Genomic DNA, 27983 nt, shown 5'->3' with positions numbered 1-27983 from the left:
CGCGCGGCATGCTGGGAAGGCGGCCGCGCGGCGGCCATTTTGTGTTGTCGGCTTCTCTGTGGAGGAAGCTTTTCGGCCTGAGAGCGGGCCTAGGGGGCTGCCAGTCGAGTCGCTGGTGTTTTCTTTGACGGGTGCCAGGGCTGGTGGGAGCAGCCGCCCGATAAAAGCACCATGATTTCGGCCGCGCAATTGTTGGATGAGTTAATGGGCCGGGACCGAAACCTGGCCCCGGACGAGAAGCGCAGCAACGTGCGGTGGGACCACGAGAGCGTAAGTCCCGTGGGCCCTGAGCCTGTGCCCGCGCTCCGTGGGGGAGGGGAGCAGGCGTGGGCCGGGCCTGCGGTGTGCTGTGGCTCGGGAGGACCGGGCGTGTGGGCCCCGAGGGCGAAGTTCGCCCCGACGTGGGGACGAGCGGGTGGGTGGTGGTTGTCTTGGTACCCGGGAAACCAAAGCGATGCCCTGGTCGCGTTGAAAAAGCGCCTTGCGGAGGCTGTGGAACGCGGGAAGGGGACTGGAGCTGGCGGGTTCGGGGTGTTCACCCCCCTATGAAATAGGGGAGAGGGCAAGTTCTCCCGTTATTTGGCGAGACAAAAGCGCGGTAGTGGGGCTGGTCAGTGAGGTCCTATTTGGGGCCCTTGTGTGAGGACATGGAAATTTAAAATAACTTCCGAGATTTGTGGTGTTGACAACAACTAGTGATAACGGTATCTTTTTTTTTCCACATCAAACTCAATTTGGATTTTTTTTTATTCTGAGAAGTTTGGGTAAATAGCATAAGCCTGGTCCCACAGGTGAGGCTTTGGAGGCTCACGCCGGGTCCCTTGATAAGTTACGTTGGCGAAACTAGACCTAATTCCTGCCCCCTAGTGCTGGACACTCTTCACAACTCTGGAACCGGCCCTCTGGTAATAACTTTCAGGTGTTGCAAATGTTTTACTCTGGTTTCGAACCTTCAACGTGTCATTGATTTTCCGGTCTTTGCTGCAAAATGTTTCGTTCTTACTTTGCCGTTATACTCAAACCACTTGGTAATTTTAAAGCGTTGTTAATCGCAATATAAAGGTAGCAACTTAACAAAACGGTTAAAAAATTAGTTGCTATTATGCTGGATACAATTGATGTATGGAATGTTGTAAGACCTGTAAGAGCCCCCAAAACAATGATTTTTAAAAATCAGCTGCTTACCCTTTTTCTGGTGGACTTTGGGATGAGTGGCGTAGTGGTTACGTGTTGGGGCAGAATCGCTAGGTCACTCGTTCGAAACCAGGAGCTCCGCGGGAGAAAGACGGATCCTGGGCTTTACACTCCTGTGAGGAGTTACTGCAAGTCTGGGTTCTGCCCTGGCGCGTAGGGTTTCCATGAGTCGGAATTGACGCGGTGGCAGTGAGGTGGCGGTTTTGCCTGAGTATCTGTTTTGGCAGTATTGGAAAAGAAGTTGCTACCAGAGAGTCCTTTATTACCTGATTCCAAAATAGTGTGAAAGTGTTCTTAGGGTAGAATTACCTGTGTGCATTACTTACTGTGTTCAATCACATTGGTCATTGACCTCGAGGAGAAGTTTGAATGGTGTGGTCTGCTTTTTTGGCTTTGCCCACTCAGTGTCAGAATCCTAAGTGACTTGACTGGTCTTGATCCTCTCTACTTTCACCGTCTGGCATCTGTCTGCCACCATAAAGTGATTTTAACTTAAGCCCTCCTCCCCCCACCAAACTCGGTAACCTAAACTTTGAAAAGGTGAAGACAAACCCCCACCCCCCCAAAAAAATTACCTGTATACAGATAGGCCATTTATGTATTTTCAGTAAACTGGAAACCAATACTCAGTGCCATCAAATCAATTTTGACTCATTGGGATGCCTTTTTTTTTTTTTTTTAATTGTCCTGCACAGAAATGCAACAGTCTTCTGTCGGGGCCCCTTTGGCCTTGGACAGCATTTGCTAGGGGGAAACCGTTTTGATTGTATTTCATTGTATGTGGTGGGCTCACATTGGCTAGGATGAGGCAATGTAGGTTTTAAGTCTGCCAGAATCATAGGAAATCTGTTTCCTTTCTGTTTTAGTGCTAGTCACCAGAGTATTTTATGCCTTTAATGACAGGTTGCATCCATTCCAGATTTGGAAAAACTCAGTTACTAATCTATCATATGCTTATCTTCAGGGGAAATTGGTGGTGTTAACTAGTAAAGCACACAGCCTTTTCTAAATAAGGAAAGTAACTGGGATATAGTACAAGCTCATGATATCACAGCCAGGTCATTGTGTATTGGTATGCCGTTGGTTGTTACTTTAACCCTGAGGGATTTACAGCCCCAGCACACCTTCTAGGCTTCACCTTCACTGAGTGAGGGTCTGTTAATTTCATCTGCAGCTTCTTCTTTGTCACATTGCTCCAGGTAGATGAACCCGCCCTTTCTGCGGTGGAGTCCTTTGTGTGCTGTCCAGTTTCAACTCTGCAACCTTCCCCACAAGGTTTCCTTAAAAATGGTCATCTTTGAGGGAGCAGATCACCAGGTCTTTTTCCTGCCGTGACTGATGAAATAGCGATGACCAGGTGCAATGGTTTATTTAAAAAGGTTGGCATCTTTAGAAAGTTAGAGAAGGAAACGTTTCCATAGTCTTAAAAGTGGTAGCTGGTTATTTGTATCTGAGTCATCCTTGCAGATATCTGAACCTCACTCTCTGAGATTACCTTTTTTTAAAACCAGGTTCCTCTTGTGTTCTAAAGTTTGTGGACCACTACTTCCTGGGTTTAGGGTGTTTTTGGTTTTTTTTAGGGTTTTTATGTTGGTTGGTGTGTTAGTTTGGGTACTTTAGAGAAACAAATCCACAGAAAGTAATGTATAAGAGAGTTTTCTATAACGGTTAAGTGCACATCAAGAAAACATCCCAACCCAGTGCTGCCTAAGCCCACAAGTCCAACATTAATCCATGTGTCAGACACCAATCCACAAAGTCCTTCTCCAGCTCACAAAACACGCAATGATGCCGACTGAATGTGTAAACATCTCAGCGCTGGCAGGGGTCTCCACACGGCTGCTCCAGCACCCAGGGCTGCATCGGGGCAGGTCCATGTGGCTTCTCAGGGATGGCTTGCAGGAAGTGAGTCTTGCCAGCTGAAGCAGGGAACTGCTAAGCCAGCCTGCACCCTGGTCCATCAAAGCAAGAGACCCTAAGAACTAGAAAGTCGAGGCTCACCGAGCCTCTTATCCCTCCGCCCATCTGTGTTGGTATCGGCCAGGTTGGCACAGTGAACTAACTACCTCAATTGGTTTTGTACTTTTACTTTTGTAGATGTGCACAATTAAATTGTTGTTGTTAGGTGCCATCCAGTTAGTTCTGACCCACAGCAGAAGGAAGCACTTGCCCCGGCCTGCACCAACCTCACGGTTGTTCCTGTGCTTAAGCCCATTGGCAGTCCATCTTGTTGAGGACCTTCCTCGTTTTCCTTGTCAACTTTCAAATGTATTAAAATGGTAGTGGCTTTTGAAACTATTTTTACCCCCTCTTCCGGATCAAGAAGGCCTGGTGGCACAGTGGTTAGCCATTTTGCCGCCAGGTGAAAGGTCCTTAAGTTTGAACCCATCAGCTGCTCTGTAGAAAAACGGATGTAGCACGACGTACCACCTTCGGAGGCAGTTCTCTGCCTTACAGGGTCACTGGTAGCCCTGGTGGTGTGGTAGGTTATTCATTGAGCTGCTAACTGAAAGGTTAGCAGTTGGGAACCACCAGTCCCCACCCCCAGGGAGACTCTAAAAAGAGTTCCTCTCAGGCACCCAGTTTTACTCTGCTCTGTAGGGTGCCTTTGAGTTGGAATTCAAGATGGCAGTGAGAGTTGAATGGAACTAGGTCACCCTGAGTACTATCTGACTGATAGCAGTTGGGTCTCAAGTGGGGCTTGGAGAAGTTGTTTAAGTGAGGGCTAGATCGGGAATGCAAATGCCTTTGTCTGTAATGGTGCATATGTACAACCACTATCAAGGCTGAGTCTCTGCAAGTCCCCCATTGTGGCTTGTGTTTTTTGTTTGTGTGAGTGTGGGTATAGTGGATTGCTGCCTCTACAGCTCAGAGATTAAAGGTATTTTGGGCTTTAATATGGTTCCAGGGATTCACTGACACCCACTATCCACCTATTTGTATTTTGCATGAAACTATTACTGTTAACCTCCAGATAACAGCAACAACAAGGAACATATGTTTGTCATTGCCTTCCTAGAGTACTTTTCACTTAGGGTCTGAGTTGGGAGATTTCTGTGTTTTGCTCAAGAATATAAAAGTAGCTGTGCTACTAGGAAAGAGCCCAGGTTGTGCTGCAGTGGTCAAAGCTGCAGCTAATCATGGAGAGTTGGGCTCTTTACCCTCAGCCTCTCCTAGGGCAGAAGATAGCTGCTTTTGTCAAGGGTCGTCCTTGGGAAATCCTGTGCGGTAGGGTAGTTGTACTAGGAGTTAAAATGTACTCTATCTAGAGCAATGTGCTTGGTTTTATACCACTAGGTTAGTTCAACCATAAAGTTTATTGAAAATATGTACTTAGAAATATACTTGTATTGGCCATTCAACATGATTTTCTCACAGGGAAAAAGGTAGCCTAACACTGACTTTTAAAACTAGTACAGTGCTTCCTATCATTTCTTTCCAGTAAGAAGGGAAAATTTCTGTATTCATTTGTTCAACAGAAGTGTACTCTTATGGTATGTGCAACAGAATAAGTCTAGACATAAGCACATTGGTCTGGTGGTGGGTATGAAAGAGTAAATGTGCCTTCATAGCTTGGTGTCCTACTGCCACAGTGGGGGAAAACGGCCCAGAAAGCAGGACACTTAGACTGGTACACATAGGGAAAGTGAGTTACTCAGGTCACTCCCACAGTGATCCTTACCCCAAAAACAGCACCGAGACACCAAATTCACTGCTGTTAAGTCAATGCTTATTCAAAGAGTGCCTAAACCATAGAGTAGAAACTAGAATTTGTGGGTTTTGTTTTGTTTTGTTGCTGTTGTTTTGCTGGAGGAGAGGAGGGATTAGGAGCACGCTGCCACATAGTTATTTATACAGAGTAGCCAATGAGTTTAAACAACCAACCCTTTGCTAAGCAGCTGCCTGCTTTGAATCACTGTATCTAACCAGGTTCCTTGCTGCTTACATTCTAAAGAATTCAGTAGGAATTAGAGAAGACAGGTATTGCTTGCGGGAAGAAAGAGTTGGAGACAATGGGCATCTGGAAATTGCAGTGTCACAGTTGGAGTTTTATTTTGTTGGGGGCAGTGTAGATGGTGGGCAGGACCAGGACCCTTGGTTTTGAGCCTTATTAAAGGTGAATTTACTTTGGGAAACAATTGAAGCTTTTCAGCAGGAGAGAAGTTTGCTATCTCACTGCTGTGGATAATCACATGAAATTGCACCAAAAGGTTGTGTAGCAATCAGTAGAACATGAGTGACTGCCAAGATGTGTAATAAAATAGAAATGCATAGGCACGCAATGACGTTAGCAAGTCATCATGGTGTAGTTGAAACATTACACTAAAACGTCATCAGAAGCTGAATGTTTTTATTATAAATATTAATGTAATTAGTTTTTTGGGTTTATCTTTTTAAAACAAATTAACATCTTTTAACTAAAAATAAGATACTTGCGTCTAACCTGTTGCAATTAGAATAAACTATTAATGCTAGTGACTGAAAACTAAAGCTCTTTATTTTCCAATATTCCTCAGTTTTAAATGAATAAATACATGGACCACTCAAGTGTTGAAATAGTATTTTATAATCATGGAGAAATACATGCCGATTAAGGGTGGTCATTTTTAGTTTTGAAATTCTATGGTTTCTATAAGATTCTAGATTTTAGTTGGCGTGTCTATTCTGGTTGTGAATGTCTATAAAGACATTTATATGTGACATAGTTGCTAGGTTCAGTAATGTAGGTGATCTGAACATTAGGGCATAAAATAAGTAGACAAGCATTCAAGTGATTCTGTTTCCCATTTAACGAAAATAATGTAGGCAATATTTCTAATATTTGGTTAGCTTAGAAATTACATGCTTACTGTTATATTCAGCTAGGTATAGAAAGATAAAATGATAACGCAGTCTTAGTTTGTAGAAAATAATAAATGCGAGAGGGGTGCTGAGAGATTGGATGAAGCACTCTAACATTGCTGGTGGGACTGTAGAATTTCTTGTACATCAGTATGGCACTTCCTACTGCCATTGAGTCAGTTCTGACTTCTAGTGACCCTATAATCTCTGGGCTTCTGAGACGAACTTTTTAACAGTTGTATTGGCATGTAATCCATGTATCATACAATTCAATTTTCATAGTATTGTACAATCATTACCATAATTAATTTTAGAACATTTTCTCCCCATGATTAAATAGCCTTTTCAAAAAACGAGTTGTGTAATCACATTCCGTTGTAGTGCCCTCTTCCACCTTCATTGTTTACTCCTGAAACTTCACCATGCTGCCCATACTCCCTCTCCCCTCCCCCACATCAGTTACTGTCTGCCTCCTCCTGTGACATCATCTGTTTCAAACTGCTGACCTTTCACTTAGCAGCCCAACGTGTAACGCACTATAGATGGCACTGGGGCTCCTGCCCTGGCACTTCTTAAACAAGTGCAAATATAAGCCCACGTATCTTATGATCTAGCAGTTTCTCTCCTGGGTATATATCCTAAAGCGGGAATACACACCAACAGACATATGCATATGTGTGTTTGTTTGTTTTTATCCAAAATGGGTTTATTAGAATGACTTCCCACTCATCTCGACTCCGGGCCTTTTAGTGCTGCTTCCATCTGAAGGAGCATCCTTCTGTGAGCCTTGCTTTTCCTCCTGTCGGCTGACAGGACAGCAGAGTAGCCAACACACAAAACCACTGTTTGTGCATGGCTGAAGACTGTGGTGATTTTACAGCAGCCTGGGCATTTGACATCCATGAAGTAGGAATTGGGGCTCTGCACCAGGCTCTTCTTGTGTTTCCTCTTCTCCTCTTTGGGAGAGGGGTGAAGGAGATCCTTTGCGAGAGGCATGATCGCCGAGCGGTCGTCAGCGCCGGAAAAGGCGCATATGTGTATTTCTTGGAGCAATTTCCTTAATAGCAGAGTGGACACTCAAACTGGTACATCCATACAATGGAATATTGTGCATCAACACTTTTAAGGAAGCATGGTTTTCACACCAAAGGACAAGACTGAGGAGTACAAGGCGGCCAGTAGTGGGAGTGGAAACAGGGAGAGGGAAGGGATAGGAATAGAGGGATGGGAGGGAAAGAGACTCATTTATGGGAGGCTTATTGGTATATTATTAGTGATTTAATTTGTTGAGATTAACTGTATAATGTACAAGATACTTTTTTTAAAAAACACAAAAGAAATGGGGGGGGGAAAGACCACAAAACCTGGGCCTTAAATAAAACCCAAAGGGATGGTTTTTGTTAAAGTCTTAAGCCTTAGCAATTCTCCAGTTAAAAGTGTTATTTATACCTTACCCTCTAACCCATCACATGAAAATTTATTTCATTAGTATTTAAGAAAGTTAATTGTACTTGCTTATTTTCTGGGTCCCCCCCCACCTTTAAACTATTAAACTTTTAAGGAAAGTAAACATTTTTGCCAAAACAGATGTAGATTTAACTTAGAAGTAAAACGTGAGAGTCCCTTCCTCCTCCCCCTAAACCATTTGAAAATATATTCAAACAACTTTTTTCAGATACACGGTAGGAATCTTTGCCTTGTTGGTACCTATGAATCTTCCATAAATTAGCCTTATTTCCTACAAATTGTCAAGTATTTTGCCTTAGCAACGAAAATTTGATGAACAGAATATATACGTCTTTAAGCCACATGTAATATAAATTCCTAGAAAGATAATGACTAGGTTGAAGGCTTGTACATTTTACATTTTCATAGATGCTGTCAAAATTGTCCCATAACCTGTTAGTGTTGTGTTCCCAGCACCACATTAGTTTGGACAAGTTGGTAGGTAATTGTGAGCTGTGTAATCAGGGACAGTAGGCATACATGGTGACAGGAGTTTGTGGCTTGTTCCTGTTCTTCCTCTGTCAAATGCATTCTTAAATAGTTTTTTTAATTGGAATATTGGCATTTTATCACAATAAATTTAAAGTGAACGCAAAGTTTAATAACATTTCACATAAGAAAAGTATAGAAATATTTTGAAAAATTATTCAGGTATAGTGTATATCCAAGAAAAACTAAACTTATGGCCTATAATAGGGTGTTCAAGGCTAAATCTGGAGCAAAACGCTTTCTCTTTCTCGCGATAGTGGCTGATGGGCTTGAACCTTCAACTTTGGGCTTAGCAGCTTGAGCCATAACTCCTTATTAAATATATTTTAATGTATTTTAAAAACTCGCTGCCATGGAGTAGATTCTGAGGAAAAGATAATTGTATAAAGATACTAATGACAGGTTACAAACAAGTACTATTCACATAAACTAAATATTTATGAACTTAATTAAGACTTTTTGAGTGCTAGCTGTTTTAGACTGATTCTAAAGTTCCAATCTGTACATTGATCTTGGTTAATAACAAAGGAAAACAAAGCCTTTTGTTTTTATAATTAAGTTTTTCTGTTATATTTAGTTTTCTTTCCTGTATTTGTTATTGATTTTTGTGGGAGGAGTGTGTGGGGGGGTGAATGTTTACAGTAGAAAATGCTGGCAACAGCCAGTTAATGCACGTTTTTCTTTTCCTGAAACTAGCAGTCTCAAAGTCATTACTCAGTTTGCTTAACTGATAGTTTTAACAGTTTTGGTAACAAAGAAAATAGTTACTTAGCATCCTTCTGTACTATAATTTTTAAGACTCAATAATTAAAATAGAGAAGTTAAGTACTTTCTTTTCCCCCCACTAGGTTTGTAAATACTATCTCTGTGGATTTTGCCCTGCGGAATTGTTTACTAATACACGTTCTGATCTTGGTAAGTGCATATTTTTCCCTCGCATGTTTCATCAAATTTATGTTTTTTAACTGGTTCTTTATATTCTGAAAAGTTTTTTTTTAAGGTTTGGTGATAATTTGCTTCTTGGATTAAAATTTTTAATGTATTAATAAATGCCAGTCTGATTGAACTTAGTGACTTAAATATACATGTTTATTTCCACTCCCTCCCCAAACCTCAATAAAATGAAAAAGAAAAAAAAGTGTAAATGGAAGCGGATATCTTTAAGATGTCAACAAATTTTGGAAAGTGACAAGTGGATGGAAGTGTTAACAGCAAACTCAACAGAACAGAGAGCCCTTGATCAGCAGAACCCTGGACAGGCTCAGAATTTGGAGGCACCAGGTACCATAGAAGGCAGTGTTGAGTTATGGGGGCTGAAAAGAAGAGAGGTTTGTCTAGGTTAGCATTTCACTTGGCTATTGACTATAGAGTAATTCTTCGTCATGTGTACAGGATGATTAGCATCCTTGACCTTTAAACAACTAGATGCCAGTAGAAACTTCCAGTTACAATGACCAGAAATATTACCAGACATTGCCAAACATCTGCTGGAGAACTACTTAACTGCTTGGTTGGTTAGGCTCCCTGGTCCTGTGCATCGGGTGGTCCTACTTCCCAACTCATATATTCTACTGGAGAAGGAAGGACTCATAGTGATTTAGCTAGGGTTTCTGAGTCTTAGTAAATCTTTATGGGAGTATACAGCCTCTCCCTCCCCCCGCTCCCCCCCCCCCCAAAGGAACAGCTAGTGGGTTTGAACCACTAGCCTTAGTGGTTGACAACAGTTAATCTGACAGTTGCCACCAAGGCTGTTTTTACTAGAGATTAATAAGTATTTTCTAAGGATAGTGTATAACTAGTACCATTTTGGATGCATAAGAGAGAACTTCCTATTCAGGCTGCTTGCCATTACGTATTAGGATCACATTAGAAAATCAGCTCCTGAAAGCAGGTCTTTTTCTGCCTGGCCTTCCTGTGGTAAATCCATAGAGAAGAAGCAGTGGAAGGACTTGAAAATAAAACCAAGGTTGACCAATCCTGTATACACTATACAGACCAACTTCGAGTCAAATTTTTAGATCTGCCAACCAAGGAACTCCAGCCAGCCATTTGAAGAAAACCTACGATACGGAAGATTAAGAAAAATCAACAGAGAAGTAATTTAGTGGAATTGGAGATAAAAGTGATAGCAGAAGAAAAAATTCAAAACAAAAAAACTAAATATTCTCAGAGATAAGATACTCTTATCAGAAAGAATATTAACAGACCAGACCCACTGCCCTTGTGTCGATTCTGACTCATTGGTCTGTATAGGGTTTCTGAACTTGGCATCTTTATAGGAACATCCAGCCTCATCTTTGTCTGGAGTGGCTGATGGGGATAAGCCATCCACCTGTGGGCAGTCCAGTACTGAGCCCGCAGTGTCACCAGAGCTCTTTGTTAGACAGCATCAGATGCTATCAAAAGACACTAAAAAGAACTTAGAAATTTGAAATGGACAAATATGAAACAAGTGGAACAACTTGAAAATGAAACCACAGAAATTTGCTGGAATGTTGACAGAAAAGATTAAAAGAATCGGTTTAGAAATTTTAATGCCTGTTGAATTCTAGATAGATATCAGGAAAGAGAGGAAATTAAGAAATGGTGTAAGAAAAATGTTCTGTAGAAAAGAAGATATGAATGTATCTTTCAAACTCCCAGAACAGTTGAATGATGAGATTCATGTGTAGGCATATCACTGTAGAACTTCAAATTATAGGCAGACGCCACTGAAGTAAAGTGAGTCACATTTACTTTTTGTTTCCCAGTGCATGTACAAGTTGTGTTTCCACTATATTGTTAAGTGTGCAACAGCATTATGAAAAGGTTTGAAATATTTTTGACATTACCAAAATGTGACCCAGAGACAGTGAGCACATGCTGTGGAAAAAATAGCACTTTGTAGATTTTTTGGACATAGGATTCATGGTTGACATAAACCTTCATTTTTGTTTTAAAAGTGCCATTTGCAAAGCACACTAAAAGTGAAGTGGAGTCAAACGAGGTATCAGGTTAGGATGGAGGTCACAGGGTTGTGACTCCCAAGTGGCTTCAGATGTAAGTAGCAACAATGGACTCATGAGGTCGGAGAAGTACCCTCAGGGCTCTCTCTCGGTGAAATAAATATTTTACCTAGGTTGTTTATATAGCCAAAAATTGGTATAAAGTTTAAAGAGACATTTTTAAGGTCTCAAGATGGACCTCTTAGGAAACAACCTCAGAATTTGCGTGGAAACTAAGTCAACAACCCCAGCCAACTGCATCCAATACAGAGCAGAAAAGAAACTTCTTAGGACGGCTACTGGACTTACTGCAGGCTTAGAAATAATTTTCATAGCTGAACTGCAGTAGTTCAGAAGAAATTGTAAATGATGTTTTGTTAGGTTCCGCTGAGTCCATTCTGCTTATAGCAACCTGTGCACCACAGAAGGAAACGCTGCCTGGTCCTGCGCCATCCTCACCACCGTTCTTAGCGCGAGCCCAGTGTCGCAGCTGCTGTGTCAGTCTACTTTCTCAAGAGTGCTCCTCTTTGCTTCCTTTCAACTTCATACCATGCATGTTTGAATTAATGAATTATCGGTGCTTCAAACCTGTGATCTACTCACTTCACAGTGTTCTGTAGCTACAATAACGAATAGTTTTCTATTTTTAAAATGTTTTCTGCTCCCCATTGTACTGACCTGAACTTTAGGAGTTGAATGCACATGCATTTTTGGCATATGGCTTCACTGTCTAGTATTAGTATTTTAGTGTATTGTCTATTCTGTGGTCAAGTGTACCTTTTCTCCTTTTTTAAAAAAATTATAATGTGTAGAGGTTGTTACCACAATCAGTAGATGTATTCTTATTTCTCTTTTTTTTTTTTAAGGTCCATGCGAAAAAATTCATGATGAAAATTTACGAAAACAGTAAGTTTCTGCTTTTAAAATATTGTCACTTGCTTATAACAAGAGGTAAAGTTTAAGGACTTGATCCGAGTCCAGGCTCACAGAGATCCCAGGTAGTCAAGCCTCTAGATGTGCCTGTTTGTAAAATTTGTGCTCTTAACAGTTTATGTTATATATATACTGAGCTTAATTGTCAGCCAAAAATCGAGGCTAGCTAAAATATGTGAGAATTTGTTTTTTGTTATTATCAGATATGAGAAGAGTTCTCGTTTTATGAAAGTTGGCTATGAGAGAGATTTTCTCCGATACTTGCAGAGCTTACTTGCAGAAGTGGAACGGCGAATTAGACGAGGCCATGCTCGTTTGGCATTGTCTCAGAACCAGCAGTCATCTGGGGTAAGCAAGAAATAGACATTGGCAAAATACTCTTGGTCTCTGAAAACCCAGCCTCCTATATATTTGAGATTTGTTTTACTCGTCACTTTGCGTTCTTTTGTACCCCCCTTTCTATCTTTATTACTAAATGTAAATTTGATCTTGCTCATTGTAAGATTTTCTCTCGAATATGCTTAGTAGTAACTGATGAAATATTAACAAATTAAAGATAATTTATAATTGAACATTTCAATCATTAGTTGCAAATTTGTGAGGAGGGCTTGAGTATAATGTCTTAATTTTACTTGTTGATAACACATTATCTTACCTTTAACAGGCAGCTGGCCCAACAGGCAAAAATGAAGAAAAAATCCAGGTTCTAACAGACAAAATTGATGTCCTCCTGCAGCAGGTGAGCATGATGATGCAGTCACGTTAAAAGTACAAGAATGTCAACTAATAAGATGTCCAGCATTGCTGTTCATTAGAGAAATTCCAACGAAACCATAACGATGCTGTTCATACAACAGAATGAGTAAAATGAAGAAGACTAACCGTGTCAAGTTGATAGGGATGCTCGGGCAACTGGGAATAATTGAACTCTACAGCTGGGAGGGAAAGGAAACACTTTGGAAAGGAGCTTGCTTCTTTGAAAGTTAAAACATACCACCAGCCATTTCAACCTTAGGTGTTTGCCAAAGAGAAAAGAAAGCAAGTCTACACAAAGAATTTTATATCCATCCTCATAGTACCTTTATAATTAGCAAACAAAAATGGCCAAACTAGAACAATCCAAATGTCCATTAATAGAGAATGGATAAATTATGGCATATATTATGCAATTCCAAATACTTGTCAGGAATAAAGGGATACAAGCTATGCGATCCTTTTATATAAAATTCTAGAAAACGGCAAGCTAATCTATAATGATAGAAAGCAGATCAGTGTTGCCTGGAGTTGGTATGGGGGACAAAAGGGGTATAGGGACACTTTTCAGGGGTGAGAAGTTCTGTATATGAGTGGTGATGATTTCACAAGTTTAGGTATATGTAAAATATTTATCAAAATGTTCAGTTTACTGTAAGTCAGTTTTACATCAGCAAAGCTGTACTACCTACATAAGAGGGGGTAGATAGGAGCCCTGGTGGTGTCGTGGGCTATGCACCGATCCATTAACCATAAGAGGGTTAGATAGACCCAAGAAGACTTCAAAAACAAAATTAACCAAACCAAAAAACGCCTAAACCAACCATTATGTGCAAGTAAAGAATGGGGGACAGAAGAAGAAACATAGGAAAGAAAGAAAGAAAATACTTGGGATAATTTGATTAGGAAGGAGGGTTGACTGTGCTCTTTCTTTTTCCTCCCTTAGATTGAAGAACTAGGATCTGAGGGAAAGGTAGAAGAAGCCCAGGGAATGATGAAATTAGTTGAACAGTTAAAAGAAGAGAGAGAATTACTTAGATCCACAACTTCGGTGAGTAACTAACAATCTCTCTCAGTTTCTCGGCTTGTTCAGTAGAATTACTTGGAACTTTTATTATTGTTCAAGCACCTTTAATCAGAGAGTTGGTAATCCACATGGAGGGGGGTTGTTTGTTTTTTAAAGATCATTTTATTGGAGGCGCTTAACTCTTAGAACAATACATACATTGATTGTTTCAAGCATATTTGTACATATGTTGCCATCGTTATCTTCTAAAAACTTACTTTCTATTGAGTCCTTGGTATCAGCTCCTCCTTCCCCTGCCCTTGTGACACTTTGATAAATTATAGATTATTATTGTTTTCATATCTTACACCAACCACTGTCTCCTCCACATAGCGTTTTAAGTCTGCAGGCCGTAGGTCCCTGACAGCCACTGAGTGTGTGGTGGTATGACAGCATGGACAATACTTAAATACATGGGTGGAGTTATATTCCAATAAAGCTATTTTACTTATAAAATCAGGCCTCTGGCTGCTGGTTTGCCAACCCTTTTTCAAATCATAAGTATCAACTCAGTCTGTTTAAATTACATACACAAGGGGATACCCCCAAACTGGAATTTTTTCCAAGCAATGTATTTACATTTTTTTAAAGAAAGCCTTAGCACCTTCAAAGTACTCTCCATTACACTTAATATATTTGTCAAATCTGTGATTCCATTCTTGGAAATAGTTTTCAAACTAATCTGTTTGGATGGCTGACAGCACCTCCCCCTCATTTTTTTCTTCTACGTCCTCAAATCTCCTTTCATGTCCCTCTCATTGGTGGAAACAAAAAGAAGTCGCACAGAGCGAGGTCAGGTGAGTAAGGTGTGTGTGGCAAGAGAGGCATGCTGTTGTTTGTTCTCTCCTCAAACTGGTGCACAGAGCTGGCCGCATGGGCAGGTGCATTGCCCTGGTAACAGAACTAGTTCCCCGTCTGCCACAAACCAGGCTCTTGTCGCACAGTTAGATCATCTTTTCTGAACCTCTAAGTAGAAAGCTTGATTAACAGTCGGAGCTAGTGGAACAAACTCTATATTCATTATCTACCTCACATTCAGAACAGAACAGATGAGCACTATCTTGATCTTTGATTTCACTTGATGAGCTGCTTTTGAGTGAGGTGACAATGGCGTCTTCCACTGACTTGATTGATGTTTGCTTTCGGGTTGTAAGAATAGCACCAGGTCTCATCACCAGTAATACCCTTGGGGGGAGAAGTCTGGGTTGCTTCAGAGCTGTTCCTTTAAAGCACGGCATGTTTCCACTGTACCCTTTTGTTCCTAGTCTGTCAGAACCTAAGACACATTGCTCAGCAACCCTTCTTGTTCCCAGACAGTCCAGATGACACCCCCATCTCTTCAGTGGTCAGTCGTCAGTCTATGAGCACATGAACATGAGTTTTGTCAGGATTTTCACCCCTTTAGGAAGTTTACTGATGTCCAGAATGAGATTTGTCATCCATCAGGATTTCACCTTTTTGAAACAAGAAAACCACTTGTACACTTGAGTTTTTCCCATAGTGCTGTCCTTGTAAGCTCTGTTTAATACCACAACAGTTTCTCCGGTATTTTTCTCAAGCAGGAAACAAAATTTCACAGCCAGATGCTGTTCTCTTCAATCAGCCATCACAAAAAAACAAGGTTTGAGTGAAACTGCTTTCATGACCAGAGAGAACCTTCCCAGGTGACACCACTGGGCGCAGTCACTGAGCACAGTTCCTTGGTGCTTGCCTAGTGGGAAAAATGCACGCTACGATAGCTCTACCCAGTGGAACTTTTTCCCTGTGTTTTTTTTTTGTTGATGATTTCTCAGAACATGTTTTAGTTCAAAGTTATACACAAAATATTCCTTTTTCTGTTTTAATTAGAGAAGGTAATATATACGCTTTGGATATTGTTGATAGAGTAAGATCGGTCATTGGTTCCTAGATATTGAATAGAGAACATAAGAATTGTGATTAATGACTTTTATTCCAAAAGATATCTTTAGTAGTTAATGTGGAGGCCTTACGTTGAGCCATTTGATCTGACGTAAGAAATGAATTCAGCCTCTAAAATAGGTAGCATTAAAAAAATAAACAAAAAGCAGCTTTCTGAAAGGTGAATGTTCTAAATGTTAAATATTCTTTGTTGAGTACTTTATTCTCTTTTCCTCTGATATTCTTATAATAACCAATGTATTGTTTCAGACAATTGAAAGTTTTGCTGCACAAGAGAAACAAATGGAAGTTTGTGAAGTATGTGGGGCCTTTTTGATAGTTGGGGATGCCCAGTCCCGGGTAGACGATCATTTGATGGGGAAGCAGCACATGGGCTATGCCAAAATCAAAGCTACGGTCGAAGAGTTGAAGGTGAGTGTTTAAGCCCTATAGCCAACCATTGTTGGTGTGTGATTATTTGAAGCGGCGGTCATTCCTGGCAGAACTGCATTTTCTTGTGTCTTGTTCTTAGTGCCAGAAATTTGAGAGGAGAAATACTCCTAAGGGGGTCTAATCAAGTAATGGTGATCTTCTGTTTAGATGCAGTATTGGAATTGTTTCAAAAGATTGTTTCGTTGTTTAAAATACTGTGAATTCATGAAGGTTTATGGGGCAGATCATCGATCAGTTTTACATTCAATTCATCAAACCTCCCATTGTTTTGCGTTTTTCCTTCCCTCTCCCCCATCTCTTGTTGAGTATTGTTTTACCCTTCACCCAAATAGTACACCTGTGTATCCTGGAATGTAAAACTGAATGTTTTGGAACCTGGAACTCTTCATTGGAATAGAAAGCCTTGCCTTTCTCCAGGTGGTTTTGAACTGCTGACTTTTGTGGTTAGCAACCCCACTTGTAATTAATTACTACATCACCAGGAGCTGGATACATTTTGTAAATTTAGTACAAATAGCCTCGCACTAGAGGACTTTTGTTTGACAGTGTCTTTAAAGTTATAATTGTATAAAATCAACTCCATTTCTTCAGGAAAAGTTAAGAAAAAGAACTGAAGAGCCTGATCGGGATGAACGTTTGAAAAAGGAGAAGCAAGAACGAGAAGAAAGAGAGAAGGAGCGGGAGAGAGAAAGGGAAGAAAGAGAAAGGAAAAGACGAAGAGAGGAGGAAGAAAGAGAAAAAGAAAGGGCTCGTGACAGAGAAAGAAGAAAGAGAAGTCGCTCACGAAGCAGACACTCCAGCCGAACTTCTGACCGGAGATGCAGCAGATCTCGGGACCACAAGCGATCACGAAGTCGCGAAAGGAGGAGAAGCAGGTATATAAAAAAACCCTAAGGTAGCACATGGTGAGTGTACACTGAGTGGTCGTGATTATTCATATAACTCCTTGGGATGAAACCTACATAATTCTGACTGACAGGGAACCATCCTGAGGCTGTAACTCACCGAAGTAGAAAGCCCCATCTTTCTCCCACTCCTTGGAAGAGAAACTAAATGGAGTTAAGCACGTTAGCATGGATTTCATGAGAAATAAGATTCTGTCTTCAGGACAACTTCTTTGCTCTTTGACTGGTCTAAGTAGATTTGAAAGTCTAAATTCTGTAGAGTCACAAATATAAATGTTTTAATATTATTTGCTTCTTGAGGTTCAGTTTTATGTAATCTTACTATTCAGTGGTAGGTAATTTTTCAACAATTTTTTTTTCATTGTAATAGCTGAAATTGCTTTTATTTGTGTTTTAAATTAGAAGTCGAGATCGACGACGAAGCAGAAGCCACGATAGATCAGAAAGAAAACACAGATCTCGTAGTCGGGATAGAAGAAGGTCCAAAAGCCGGGACCGAAAGTCTTACAAGCACAGAAGCAAGAGTCGGGACAGAGAACAAGATAGGAAATCCAAGGAAAAAGGTTCGTTTACATGTGAATTTAGTTCAGTAAGACATTGTGTTATCATATTCTTGCCTCCCACTTAGTTTATTTCGGGATGTGGGCAAAACTGCTTTTAAGTAGTTGTGTTTTTTTTTTTTTTTGATGTAATGTTCACATATCATACTTCTCTGTAATTAAGTTGCCCTTTAAAAGGGTTACATTACATCATCACAATCAGCTCTAATGCTCCCCCCACCCCCATGCGATATTTTTTCTTTCAAATTTATTTCACTGTGTGCCTTGCAAAGTTAATGTACATTATGGCATTGGTCCTGTAGTACAGCAATCAATTTATTTCATAATTAGCTTTTGAATTTCCAGTAGTAACCACTTTCCCGCGGTTGCTGTGGGTTCCCAGCAGTTGGTTTACTGAGCCGCTAGTACTATTAATGCACTTTTTAAAGATTGTCTTTAGTGTGTATTCTCATTTTTAATTTAATTGGCCATTTTGAAAAAATCGTTTCTTTTTTTCTCGTTTCTGCATTTCCATTCTTTGCTTTTTAAAAATATTTTTGGGCTGTTTGCATGGCTTCTATAGAAATAAGAAAGGGCCTATTTCTGATCCTCTTACCTATGCATGCATCAGTTTGTTCTACTTACCTGTGGTGTGGCGTGTGATCAGTCACATCATACGTGACTGTGCTTTGCATTTGAAAGTTGGATGTGGTGCTTGGCATCATTGGTAGAACTACCTTCGTGCCTCAGGTTTTTCCTAGACTAAGGTGGACTGTGCATGCATAGTGGATATATAATTTTGGTTTTTGTTTTATTCCCTAAATGTTCCCTCTCTTTTAAAAATACTTATATGTGTAACCCTTGCTTTTGTAAAATGTAGCAATTGGAAACATGGGTGTCTCTTTAAAACTTTAATATTTTAAGAATGTAAATTTAGAAACTGCTATAAACTGTTAACTGGTTTTATATTTGTTTCAGAAAGTTTCCCCTAATTTTTTTGCAAGACCTTTTTGTATAGTATGTTGATGAGGTGCAAGTTCAGCTTCTAGGAGCCAGATATGAGTGTCAGATCAAATTTTTAAAACTTCTAAGAAAGTTTTCAATCCCATAATTTTGTTGTCATTTTGATTGCTGTTTTTTATATCATCACTTAGTTACTTAAAATAATTGAGTTTATGGAAAAATGGCAAGTAGCCTTTATAATGATCTGCAATCCATGTTAAGAAGTAATTGGCACTGGGTCTGACTCAAAACCAAGCGGTTTTGTGTAATTTCTGGATGTAACAAAATGTCTTGCATTTACATACGTGTAATCCTAATTGTCCGTAGTAGTGACATAACAGAGCTTGATAAAAACACCTTTTAAAGGAAAATAAATTGAGTAGTGTTTAGAATGTGACCATGGAAAGTTGGGGATTTTCCTGATGGAATTTTGAGAAAGATTTGACACAGAAAGCTCTGTGTCAGGCTTGTCTTGAAAGATTGGGCATGCCTTTGTAGGTTTAATCTTTAACTTTGGATCTCTCTTAGATGTGCAGTAATTTATTGGCTTTGGAAAATGCCACATAGCCATTGACATAGTCCTAAGTATATAAATAACAGCAAGCCCTAGCATTTGGGGCCAGATACTAGCAGTAGCAGGCATTTGAAAATGGCAAATGAGTAAAGAGCAAGTTCTTTGTGCCAGGTGTTGTGATGAAAGCAATGTATTTAAATCTTCAAATGGGAGTGGTTTCTTTTTTTTTTATTTAACAGTTTTATTAGCACTTCCCCATGTCATACAGTTCAATAATTCAGTCTTATCAAGAAGAGTTCTACAATTATCACCATATTCAATTCTAGAACTTTTTTTTTCCTACCTTGTACTTGTTGTTGACAAGAGAGTTTTTATTTTTTTGTCCATAGTCCTAAATCTGCCACATAATTGTGGCTGTCCTTAGGACTGTTAAAATCTACCACATTTACATAGGGCAGAAGATAAAGATTAGTGAACTTACTACTAGTCCTCTACGGGGCAACAAGATGACCCTTCCTCAGTGAAGCTACCTGTGCATGGAGAAGCCCATAAGGCACAAAGGGAGGACTTTCCCACAAGGTCAGTTAGAGCACACAGCCTGGCCCAGGTCCCACAGTGCAAGTTCTGTCTGCATGTATCTGCTTGCACATTGGATTGTGCTTCTTAAAAGTGTGGTGGACAATAAGACCTTCAATTTTTAAAAATCTATTTTATTTATTTCTTTATATTTATTTATTTTTAAGCGTTTTATTAGGGGCTCATACAACTCATCACAATCCATACATACATCAATTATGTAAAGCGCATCTGTACATTCATTGCCCTTATCATTCTCAAAGCATTTGCTCTTCACTTAAGCCCTTGGCATCAGGTCCTTTTTTTTCCCCCCTCCCTCCCCGCTCCCCCCTCCCTCATGAGCCCTTGATAATTTATAAATTATTTGTCATATCTTGCCCTGTCCAACGTCTCCCTTCGCCCACTTTTCTGTTGTCTGTTCCCAGGGAGGAGGTCACATGTAGATCCTTGTGATCAGTTTCCTCTTTCCAACCCCCTCTCCCTCTACCCTCCCAGTATCACCACTCACACCCCTAGACCTTCAATTCTTATCATTGACCCTCCTACACCATGTTTTGTTTGCATTTCCATTCTTCTCCCAGGTGTTTTTCCAGGATCTGTATAAAAGGCAATGCCCTCAGTGTCTCTTATTAACTACTCTCCAGATGTTTTTCGTTTGAAAGGGAAATTTTTATCAGGAAAGTTACTACTTTAACATTTTCATTAGAAATCTTCTGTTAGGACAGTGCTTAGAATTTAAGAGGCTAGACTGTTGTTGCTCTGCCATTTTTGCCTCTGTCCGGAGATATCCGTCTCCCTTGTAGTGAAAAAAGGTGAATTTTACTGTTTTCAGCAACTGAGTTGAATTTTAATTTGTCTATTTGGGAAAACAACTTTCAGGTCGTAGATTTACTTGGGTTGCTTGGATTGGGATTTAGGTCCATTTTCTCAATTAAAGCTTATTCCTCTTGAATACTGAAATATGTTCATGAAGAAATCTCTTGCAGTTAAAAAACTATAATTGGGAAAACATGCCAACTCTTCACTTTTTGAGATTACTACTTTTACCCTTCTAGCTTAATTGTTAACCCCATGTCAACACCGTTTTTTATGTGCTCTTCCTTGCCCCTATTTGTTTTATAACTTTTACTCAAAATGAAATTTAATGGAAGACGGAATGATTTGGAGTTACCTACGTGTAAGAGGTTTCCACCAGCTTGTGTGACCTTTCCTACTGTTCTACCTTCTGATCATCTTAACTCTTTTCCTTTCCCCCTCCCTCCTCAATAAGTTTTAAATTTGAAACTTTTTTGACAAATTCACCAAATTGTGTTAAACACTTGCAGTGTGTGAGAATTGTTATTTTGATTGTTTCACTTTTCAAAGTTTTGTGTCTGTATTGTATTTTGTTTTAAAATCCATGGTCAATGTGTTCTTTTATGACAGAAAAGAGGGGAACTGATGATAAAAAGAGTAGTGTGAAGTCCAGTAGTCGGGAAACGCAGAGTGAAGACACAAACACAGACTTGAAGGAAAGTGATACTAAGAATGAGGTCAATGGGACCAGTGAAGACATTAAATCTGAAGGTGACACTCAGTCCAATTAAAACTGATCTGATAAGACCTCAGATCAGACGGAGGTAAGTGTATTGTTTCTCACTTTGATTAGGGCTTTTTGTTACTGTTTGACAGTGCAGCGTAAGTATGCACAGACGAAGATGGAGCTAAGCCGAGTGAGAAGACAAACAAAAGCCTCTTCTGAAGGAAAAGACAGTGTAGTCCTGCAAAACCTTTTGAGGTACATTGTTTTGTCTCAGCTCTTTTGTAGCAGACTCGTGCCCCATTAGTGTGCCTCTTTGGGAATGATCCACCCACATTTGTAATATAGTCACCGTTGAAAAGTTAAATTATCCTTTTTTTTAGGGATTTTGCTGTCATTTCTTTCTTTTTTTTTTTTAATGAAAAGGTTGAACTGTTTTTTTTCTTTTTGGTATTGAGTCCATCTTGTGTTGGTACATTGGCAGAGACATGCTTTAAAAACTTAAATATTTCTGAGGCACATGTTGGACTACTTTGCTTTAATTAAACTGCTAGTATTTCTTTGTCAAGGATGTTTCTAGTTTTTTGCTTTATTGCCTTGCATTCTAATGCAGTTTGTTCTGTAACTCGAGAGCCAGTAGCATTGGATTGATGGAAGTGTAGGGTTTATGAATTATTGCAGCTGACTACCATACCTCACACAGCGTTGGTGTTGTGAGCGGCCCATGAAAAGCCAAATTAAAAATCAAGGATTCAGTCAAACTAAGCAGGTACTCATGCCAGGTACTCCTTTCTCTACCCACATCCATGTTTGAATGCTGTTGCCTGTGATCTTAATGTTTGTATCTTTTTGTTCTCTACGAGAAGCGCAGAGGGGTTTTTTGTGGATTGTGTGAAAACGATAAGTCAAATGTTAACAGAATGGAATTTTTTTTTGACTGTATGTAGGGATGCAGTGGTGCCAGAATTAGATTTCTTTATCGAATTTTACATACAATAAACACTTCATTTTATTCGCCTTGTTACATTCATTGCAATTCTCAAGTCTTTAAGAGGTATGTGTTTAATATTTCCTACTGTGTAGGAGAATTTGCAATCAGCCCTAGATGTACAGGAACAGTCACTGGCTGATGTGTTTAAAGCAACAGTGACTAGCAAGGATAGACACCTGCAGTATGGAAGACAAGGCACTGATGGACTCTAGAATGAATTTGAGGTTTTTAAGAACTACTAAAAGCCAGATGTTAATAAGTGTTCTTAAAACCTATAAATCTCATTCTTTGGGCTACTGGGATCACGTGATTCTAATGAAAGGAAGTACCAATTAGTCATCTAGTCATTGGCATTCCCCTTCTCGGGAAGCATTAGTGCTAAGTCTTGTGAGTCTTGTTGACGCACAGGCAGGTACATGGGCAGGCACGTGACTTTAGGACCACACTGATGCCTTGATCATTGACAAGAATACAAACATCCCATATTCGTATGGTAATTTTAATTAGCAGTTAGTGATTGGGCCAATAATTAGTCATAAAAATTAGCTTTTTACATGTTGTCTAATTATCACTTTCCCCAAAATTTTGCATTGTAGGACTACCGTTCGAAGATTTTTGCAAGAATACTGAAAACGGCAGAGTGTGAAGATCGACATTAAAATGAGGTGAAAGAAAGCTATAGTGGCATAGAAAAAGTATAAAGCTCAGTTAGGGTTTTTTTTTTTAATTATTAAAAATTAATTCAGGACTGAAGTGACCTACCAGATTTCAGAACATGTGTTAATAGAATATATGCCACTGAAAACTTAGGTCCTGTATCATATTTTTTTCCTTAAGACTTTTTAAGAAATATTACCCAAAACATGTGGCTTGCTCAGTGTTTAATTAAAAAGTTTTCATTCTTGGACTTTGAAAACAGGATTAAACGTTAGTATTTGTGTGAATCAGACTAAGTGAGATTCCATTTTTACAACTGCTATACCTAGCTTTTGGATTTAGACGTGAAAATAAAGTATCTCTGACTTTTCTGTTACAAACTTGATTGTCTCTGTCATTGGAAAGATTTAGTATTAATCTTTTTCTAATAAAGTTATTGACTCTGAAGTAGTCCCTTGTTTTAAATATAACAGATACACTATTACTAGAGGTGTTGGTGTACAGTTTTATCCGATTTGTTCTGTTTAAGACTAATTTTTACAGAATTTCCAATTCAATGTTTTAAATAATGGTGCTTCAATTCTGGGTGGTTATAAATATATTTTAATTTTACTTTTAATGATGAAAACATACCATGAACTGGAATATATTTTTACATCCCTGAGAGGTTTCTTTAATAGTACAAAATCGAAAATATGCTGACAAACACTATCATTCTGTAGCTATGCATTAATGGGGTAGAAGAGCATTCAAGAACTTTCAACTGGTTTTGGGCCGTTTTACGTTCTGTATCAAGATATAGCTTCTAATCTTTTGTCAGCTTAGAGATGTGTTTATTTGTGTGGGGTGTGTAGTGCAACGTAGCAGATATTAAAATAATCTGATTCTTAGCCCCTGACCATTTTATGTCACATAGGAAAGTCGGCAGTATGTTTCTATTTATAACCACCAACACCAACTGTACAATAATAGTATGAAATTCCAGTGGTTTATAATTTTCAGATATTGGCATCCATTTATAGAAGTAGGGAATCTGGGTAGTTCATGGCTTAAGTGACTTTACCAAGGTCGTTTGGTCTCATGTTGATGGAGAGGTAACTAGGTAAAGTAATCCAGGCTGTGCTTCGTAGTCTATTACTTCAGTGTTATGCCACTGTATTTGCTTTAATAGGCTTAATGACCATACAGAAATTACTGGCACACCCCCTTCCTGTGCTCTGGAGAACTCTGAAGCTCTGACTTCAGGGGCCGTGTCTGAGGAAACACTGGGCACTGAGCACCCCCGGCTTTCCTAGCTGACCTGGAGAGATGCAGCTGTAGGTGAGCGGGTTATCCTGAGTTTGTAAGAGATGATTCACACGAATAAGACAAAATCTTAACAAACCACAAAGTTCCCAATTTCTGCTTTTCGTAGTTTGACAAAATTGTAGTTCTAAGAGTAAATGATAGCTTATTATATTGTACTACTAAGTATTTAGAAAAACAAGACAAATTTATTAACACATTAAGATGACAGATTTATTCTGCTCTGCTTCGTTTAGAATGAGCAGTTATAGCTTTAATGAAGTTCAGCAAATAAATCCATTGATAACTACTGAACTTACATAGGACTTGAAGGGGGAAGGCCTGGTCTTCTAGGGCATCTGTGCTTAGGATCTGTGAGTGCATGTGTACATGCGTGCACATACACACACAGGAGATTGAGAGATGGGATTTGTGTTGTGTTCCCTTCCTCCCACTACATCAAAGTTGAACTGGCTCAGAAGGAACTGACAATTGCTAACCAAACTCACAGGAATCCAATGTAGAGGGCAGGTGCTAATTTAATCTAAGAAATACGTGTTTCTACCATGCATTATTTTCCCTTTGGAAAGCAGTCTAGAGGAGCAAGTTAACCTAAGCATGGAATCAGTTATTTTCAATTTTATTTTAGGTAATTTAAAACAAGTAGAACAGTAGCTCATGATCAGTCTTCGTGTGTATGCATGTGTGTATCCCCTGCCCTGTTTCCCGAATTATTTGAAGCAGGTCTCAGATACAATACTTAATCTGTACCTATTTCTGCATGCATCTCCAAAAGATTAGGACCCCTTAATATCAAATAAGATTGAATGGACTTAATTGTCAGTCTTCGAGGTATAAATAATACTTATCTGATAGTATAATTCCCATTGTGCCTCAAGGGACCAGGCAAAGCAGAGGAGATGATCATGTAGAAGTGGACTCTCCATGTTAAAACCAGACCCCTTTCCTTCAAGCATTCCATACGTTTATTTCCGTGTATGGATTTAAGTGTCTGTTTTGCCTTCTTGGTCTGGATTATAATAACCTAGTCATATGACCTACTTTAGGTGTGTATATAGACGTTTCCCAAAAATGAGATAAATTGGACTTGCCCTGTTAACGTGTAGTTTTGTCTCATTTTTAAATGATTGCACATATGAAACAGATTCACCAGTCATCTGCACAGGCAGCTTGTAAGTCACTAAAAAGGCTTCGAGCCTTTTTCTTGCACTAAAATAACTACATACACCCGTGCCGAGTTACCTGCAGACTCGACCTAAAGACACACATAGGGGATCAATTCTAGTTTGCAAGCCAGGGGCTGTTTGTACTTAGACCATTGCTTAGAGCGTTTCTCACCTGCACTTGTTGTTTCTTAATATAGTTAATGTCCCAGAGATAACCAAGTTCAAGGTCTTCAAACGCTTTGACCTCATAAGAGTTGTGTTCAGCCACATTCTGATTAAAGTTTCTAGAGAGAAAAACTGAAAATTTTATGGTGATGGGTTTTTGAGCTTGCATCCGTTCTGTTTTTAAAACGCAATGCATTGTAGATGAGATGTGAATATGTTTTTAAAATATCTAATGTGCATGAAACAAAAATAAAAACCCTGAGCAATTTCTTGTATATACTTACTGCGGGTTGGGACTTCATTCAGGTTGGCTTTCACGTTTGAGATTGGAGTTTGGGTTGGTTGTGAAAGATCCCCAGGTGGCTACTTTTTTGGAATTTTGTATGACAATTGTAATGTTTGCACATGGTGAAGTCGTCAACATTAGAAGTGCTCAGCAAAGGATGTCTCCCCTCCACTCCTGCCCTCCTGCTCGGAGTGCTTCTGCTGTTAATCTCGTCTTCCAAATAAGGAGGGACATGAGTATGTAGAGGGTTTTTTAACTATATGATCGTTTAATCTGTTCTGAATCTTGCTGTTTTCACCAAATATATTTAGAAACATTTATTTTGGAACACAGGACACAGCACTTTTAAAAGTTTCACATGTAGTTTTTAAAGTACATTTCACAGAAGCCAAAGCAGAATAGATGTGGTTTTCATTGTTGTATTGCAATTTTGAACTTTCTATTTTTAAAATGGAGCTTGAATGAGTTCCTTGATCTTCCCCTCAGCCATTCCAAGCAGGGCCGGTGTCAACAGGTTTCACATCAATGTTTAGGAATGACTACTTTGAAGAAGAATTTGGCATAACTGAGAACAAGCATTTCATCTCTTTGGTTGTGGCGGTCTATGCTAAGTAATAGTCTTGCAAAACTCATGCAAAAGCGCACCAGGGGATCTGTGTGAGAATGTTCACAACAGCATCGTTTGTAACAGGAAAAGAAAGCAATCAGCCTGAAGAGCCGCGTGCTCGTCAGCAGCTCGTCGGATAGACATTCTAGTGTATTTCTACAGTGGACTACAGCCACACCAGTGGACATGGATGAATCTCAATGCTGCCACCACCCCCACCCCACCACCCCCCAAAATCAGAGAAGAATGCATCTGCTATGACGTCCATCTCTGTGAAGGTCAAAAACAAGCCAATTCTGTACATGGTAACTGGAAAGAAATGATCAACATGGAGTTCATTGTTGTTGTTGGGGATTGGGGTGGAGGGGACAGAGGGCATTTAGAGAGAAACTGGCGATGTTTGTTTCTGAAGCTAGGTGGGAAGTATGTGGGCAGGCATTTTTAAATTGTATATGTGCTTTGTATGTGTGGTATTTCTTAATAAAATTTAAATGGGAAAAGCTCTTGGTAGTGACTAATCGAAATATAAGCAGTGCATGTCATGAAATTGTCTGAGTCACAAATTTAAAAGATGCTATTGAAGTGCAGAGACAGGACTTCAGTGGATGTTTTCTTTGTGAGATCTTATCTGTATCTTGACAATATTTTCCTTTGGGTGCCAGCCAGGGAGCTGATGCTTTTTATCGGTCTGAGCAGCCTTCACGGAAGCGTTCCTCTTAGGTTTATGCCATTCCAGTAAGAGAATCGAGCTAAGCTGAGAAGACCCAGGGACCTAGCCCTGGGTCAGCACATCTTCCCCTTTGTTCACACTTAGAGAACCATTTCCCTGGATAATGGCCAGGCTCTAAATCTTAGGTACCGAGGTGTGGTAAGAAAAAATGGTTTTACTTTTAAAGCAAGGAGATGGTTAAGATTTTCTTCTAGACATGTGAGATTCAAATAAAACCATACCATCAATTAACAGTATTGTTCTCAAGCTACCCCCACCCCTCCCCAACATATCCCTCATGTGAGACTTGGATTCCTTGCTTGTGAATCTGAATTCAGACATCAGGCTACAAGACAGGCAGCTCACTTCCCTCATCCAGCCTTTATGGGGAGGCTTCCAAAAGTTGATGGAGAAGACAGTGAGACTTCCCCACCAATGCCTGAGGAGGCGGGTATTAAGGCATTTGTTCTGAGTTCCAGGAGCAGGGTGGAAAAGTGGCCACGTACTGACTCAGAGCCGCCCCTTGTTAGGAATGTGGGTCGGTTGTGTCGTAACACGTTTTCTACTGGAACCTCAGTGAAATTTCTCCTATTCAAATTATAATTGATGTAGTTCCTCACAGTTTATATTTTAAGTGATAAAAGTTTACACCCATATTTATTTTTAAACTTTTTAAAATGAATGGTGATTTAGGCCATTAATATCCATCCTGAATATCTCCCTGAATACTTCATGTTATATGAAATTGCACATTTAGAAAAGAGTGGAAAATTAAGTGATTTTGGAAATATTTTCAGCGGTGTCATTGGCACTAGCTTGTCTATTGAAATCCTCTGACATCAGCAGATGCGGGCTTGGTTTGGAAGTTTTTCCATCCAGGATTTGAGGTGGTCCAGGCGCTCTGTACCACAGAAAATGCTTTT

General features: G+C 39.6%; 1 protein-coding gene across 6 annotated transcripts; it reads left to right on the top strand.

Annotated features, from left to right (window-relative positions):
- Positions 1 to 34: 34 nt before the first annotated feature.
- Positions 35 to 26842, top strand: LUC7L3 (LUC7 like 3 pre-mRNA splicing factor). 6 transcript variants are annotated; one of them, XM_075561605.1, is made up of 13 exons: positions 35 to 270; positions 8880 to 8946; positions 11882 to 11921; positions 12152 to 12296; positions 12613 to 12687; positions 13648 to 13752; positions 15937 to 16098; positions 16711 to 16994; positions 17427 to 17587; positions 21081 to 21221; positions 21327 to 21432; positions 21878 to 21943; positions 22762 to 26842. In XM_075561605.1, the coding sequence occupies exons 1-12, from the start codon at positions 172 to 174 to the stop codon at positions 21900 to 21902; spliced, it is 1410 nt and encodes a 469-aa protein (XP_075417720.1). In that variant the 5' UTR covers positions 35 to 171; the 3' UTR covers positions 21903 to 21943; positions 22762 to 26842. The 6 variants fall into 6 exon arrangements, 5 of the variants coding, with proteins under 5 accessions (XP_075417720.1, XP_075417717.1, XP_075417718.1 ...); XR_012786481.1 differs by having other exon boundaries at positions 21327 to 21943; XM_075561602.1 differs by lacking the exon at positions 21878 to 21943 and having other exon boundaries at positions 22762 to 26841.
- The last annotated feature ends 1141 nt before the right edge of the window (positions 26843 to 27983 follow it).

This window comes from Tenrec ecaudatus, chromosome 10 (assembly GCF_050624435.1).
Source record: "Tenrec ecaudatus isolate mTenEca1 chromosome 10, mTenEca1.hap1, whole genome shotgun sequence".
Lineage (NCBI taxonomy): Eukaryota > Metazoa > Chordata > Mammalia > Afrosoricida > Tenrecidae > Tenrec > Tenrec ecaudatus.
Note: the sequence above shows the minus strand (reverse complement) of the source record. Positions and strands in the feature narration are given on the sequence as shown.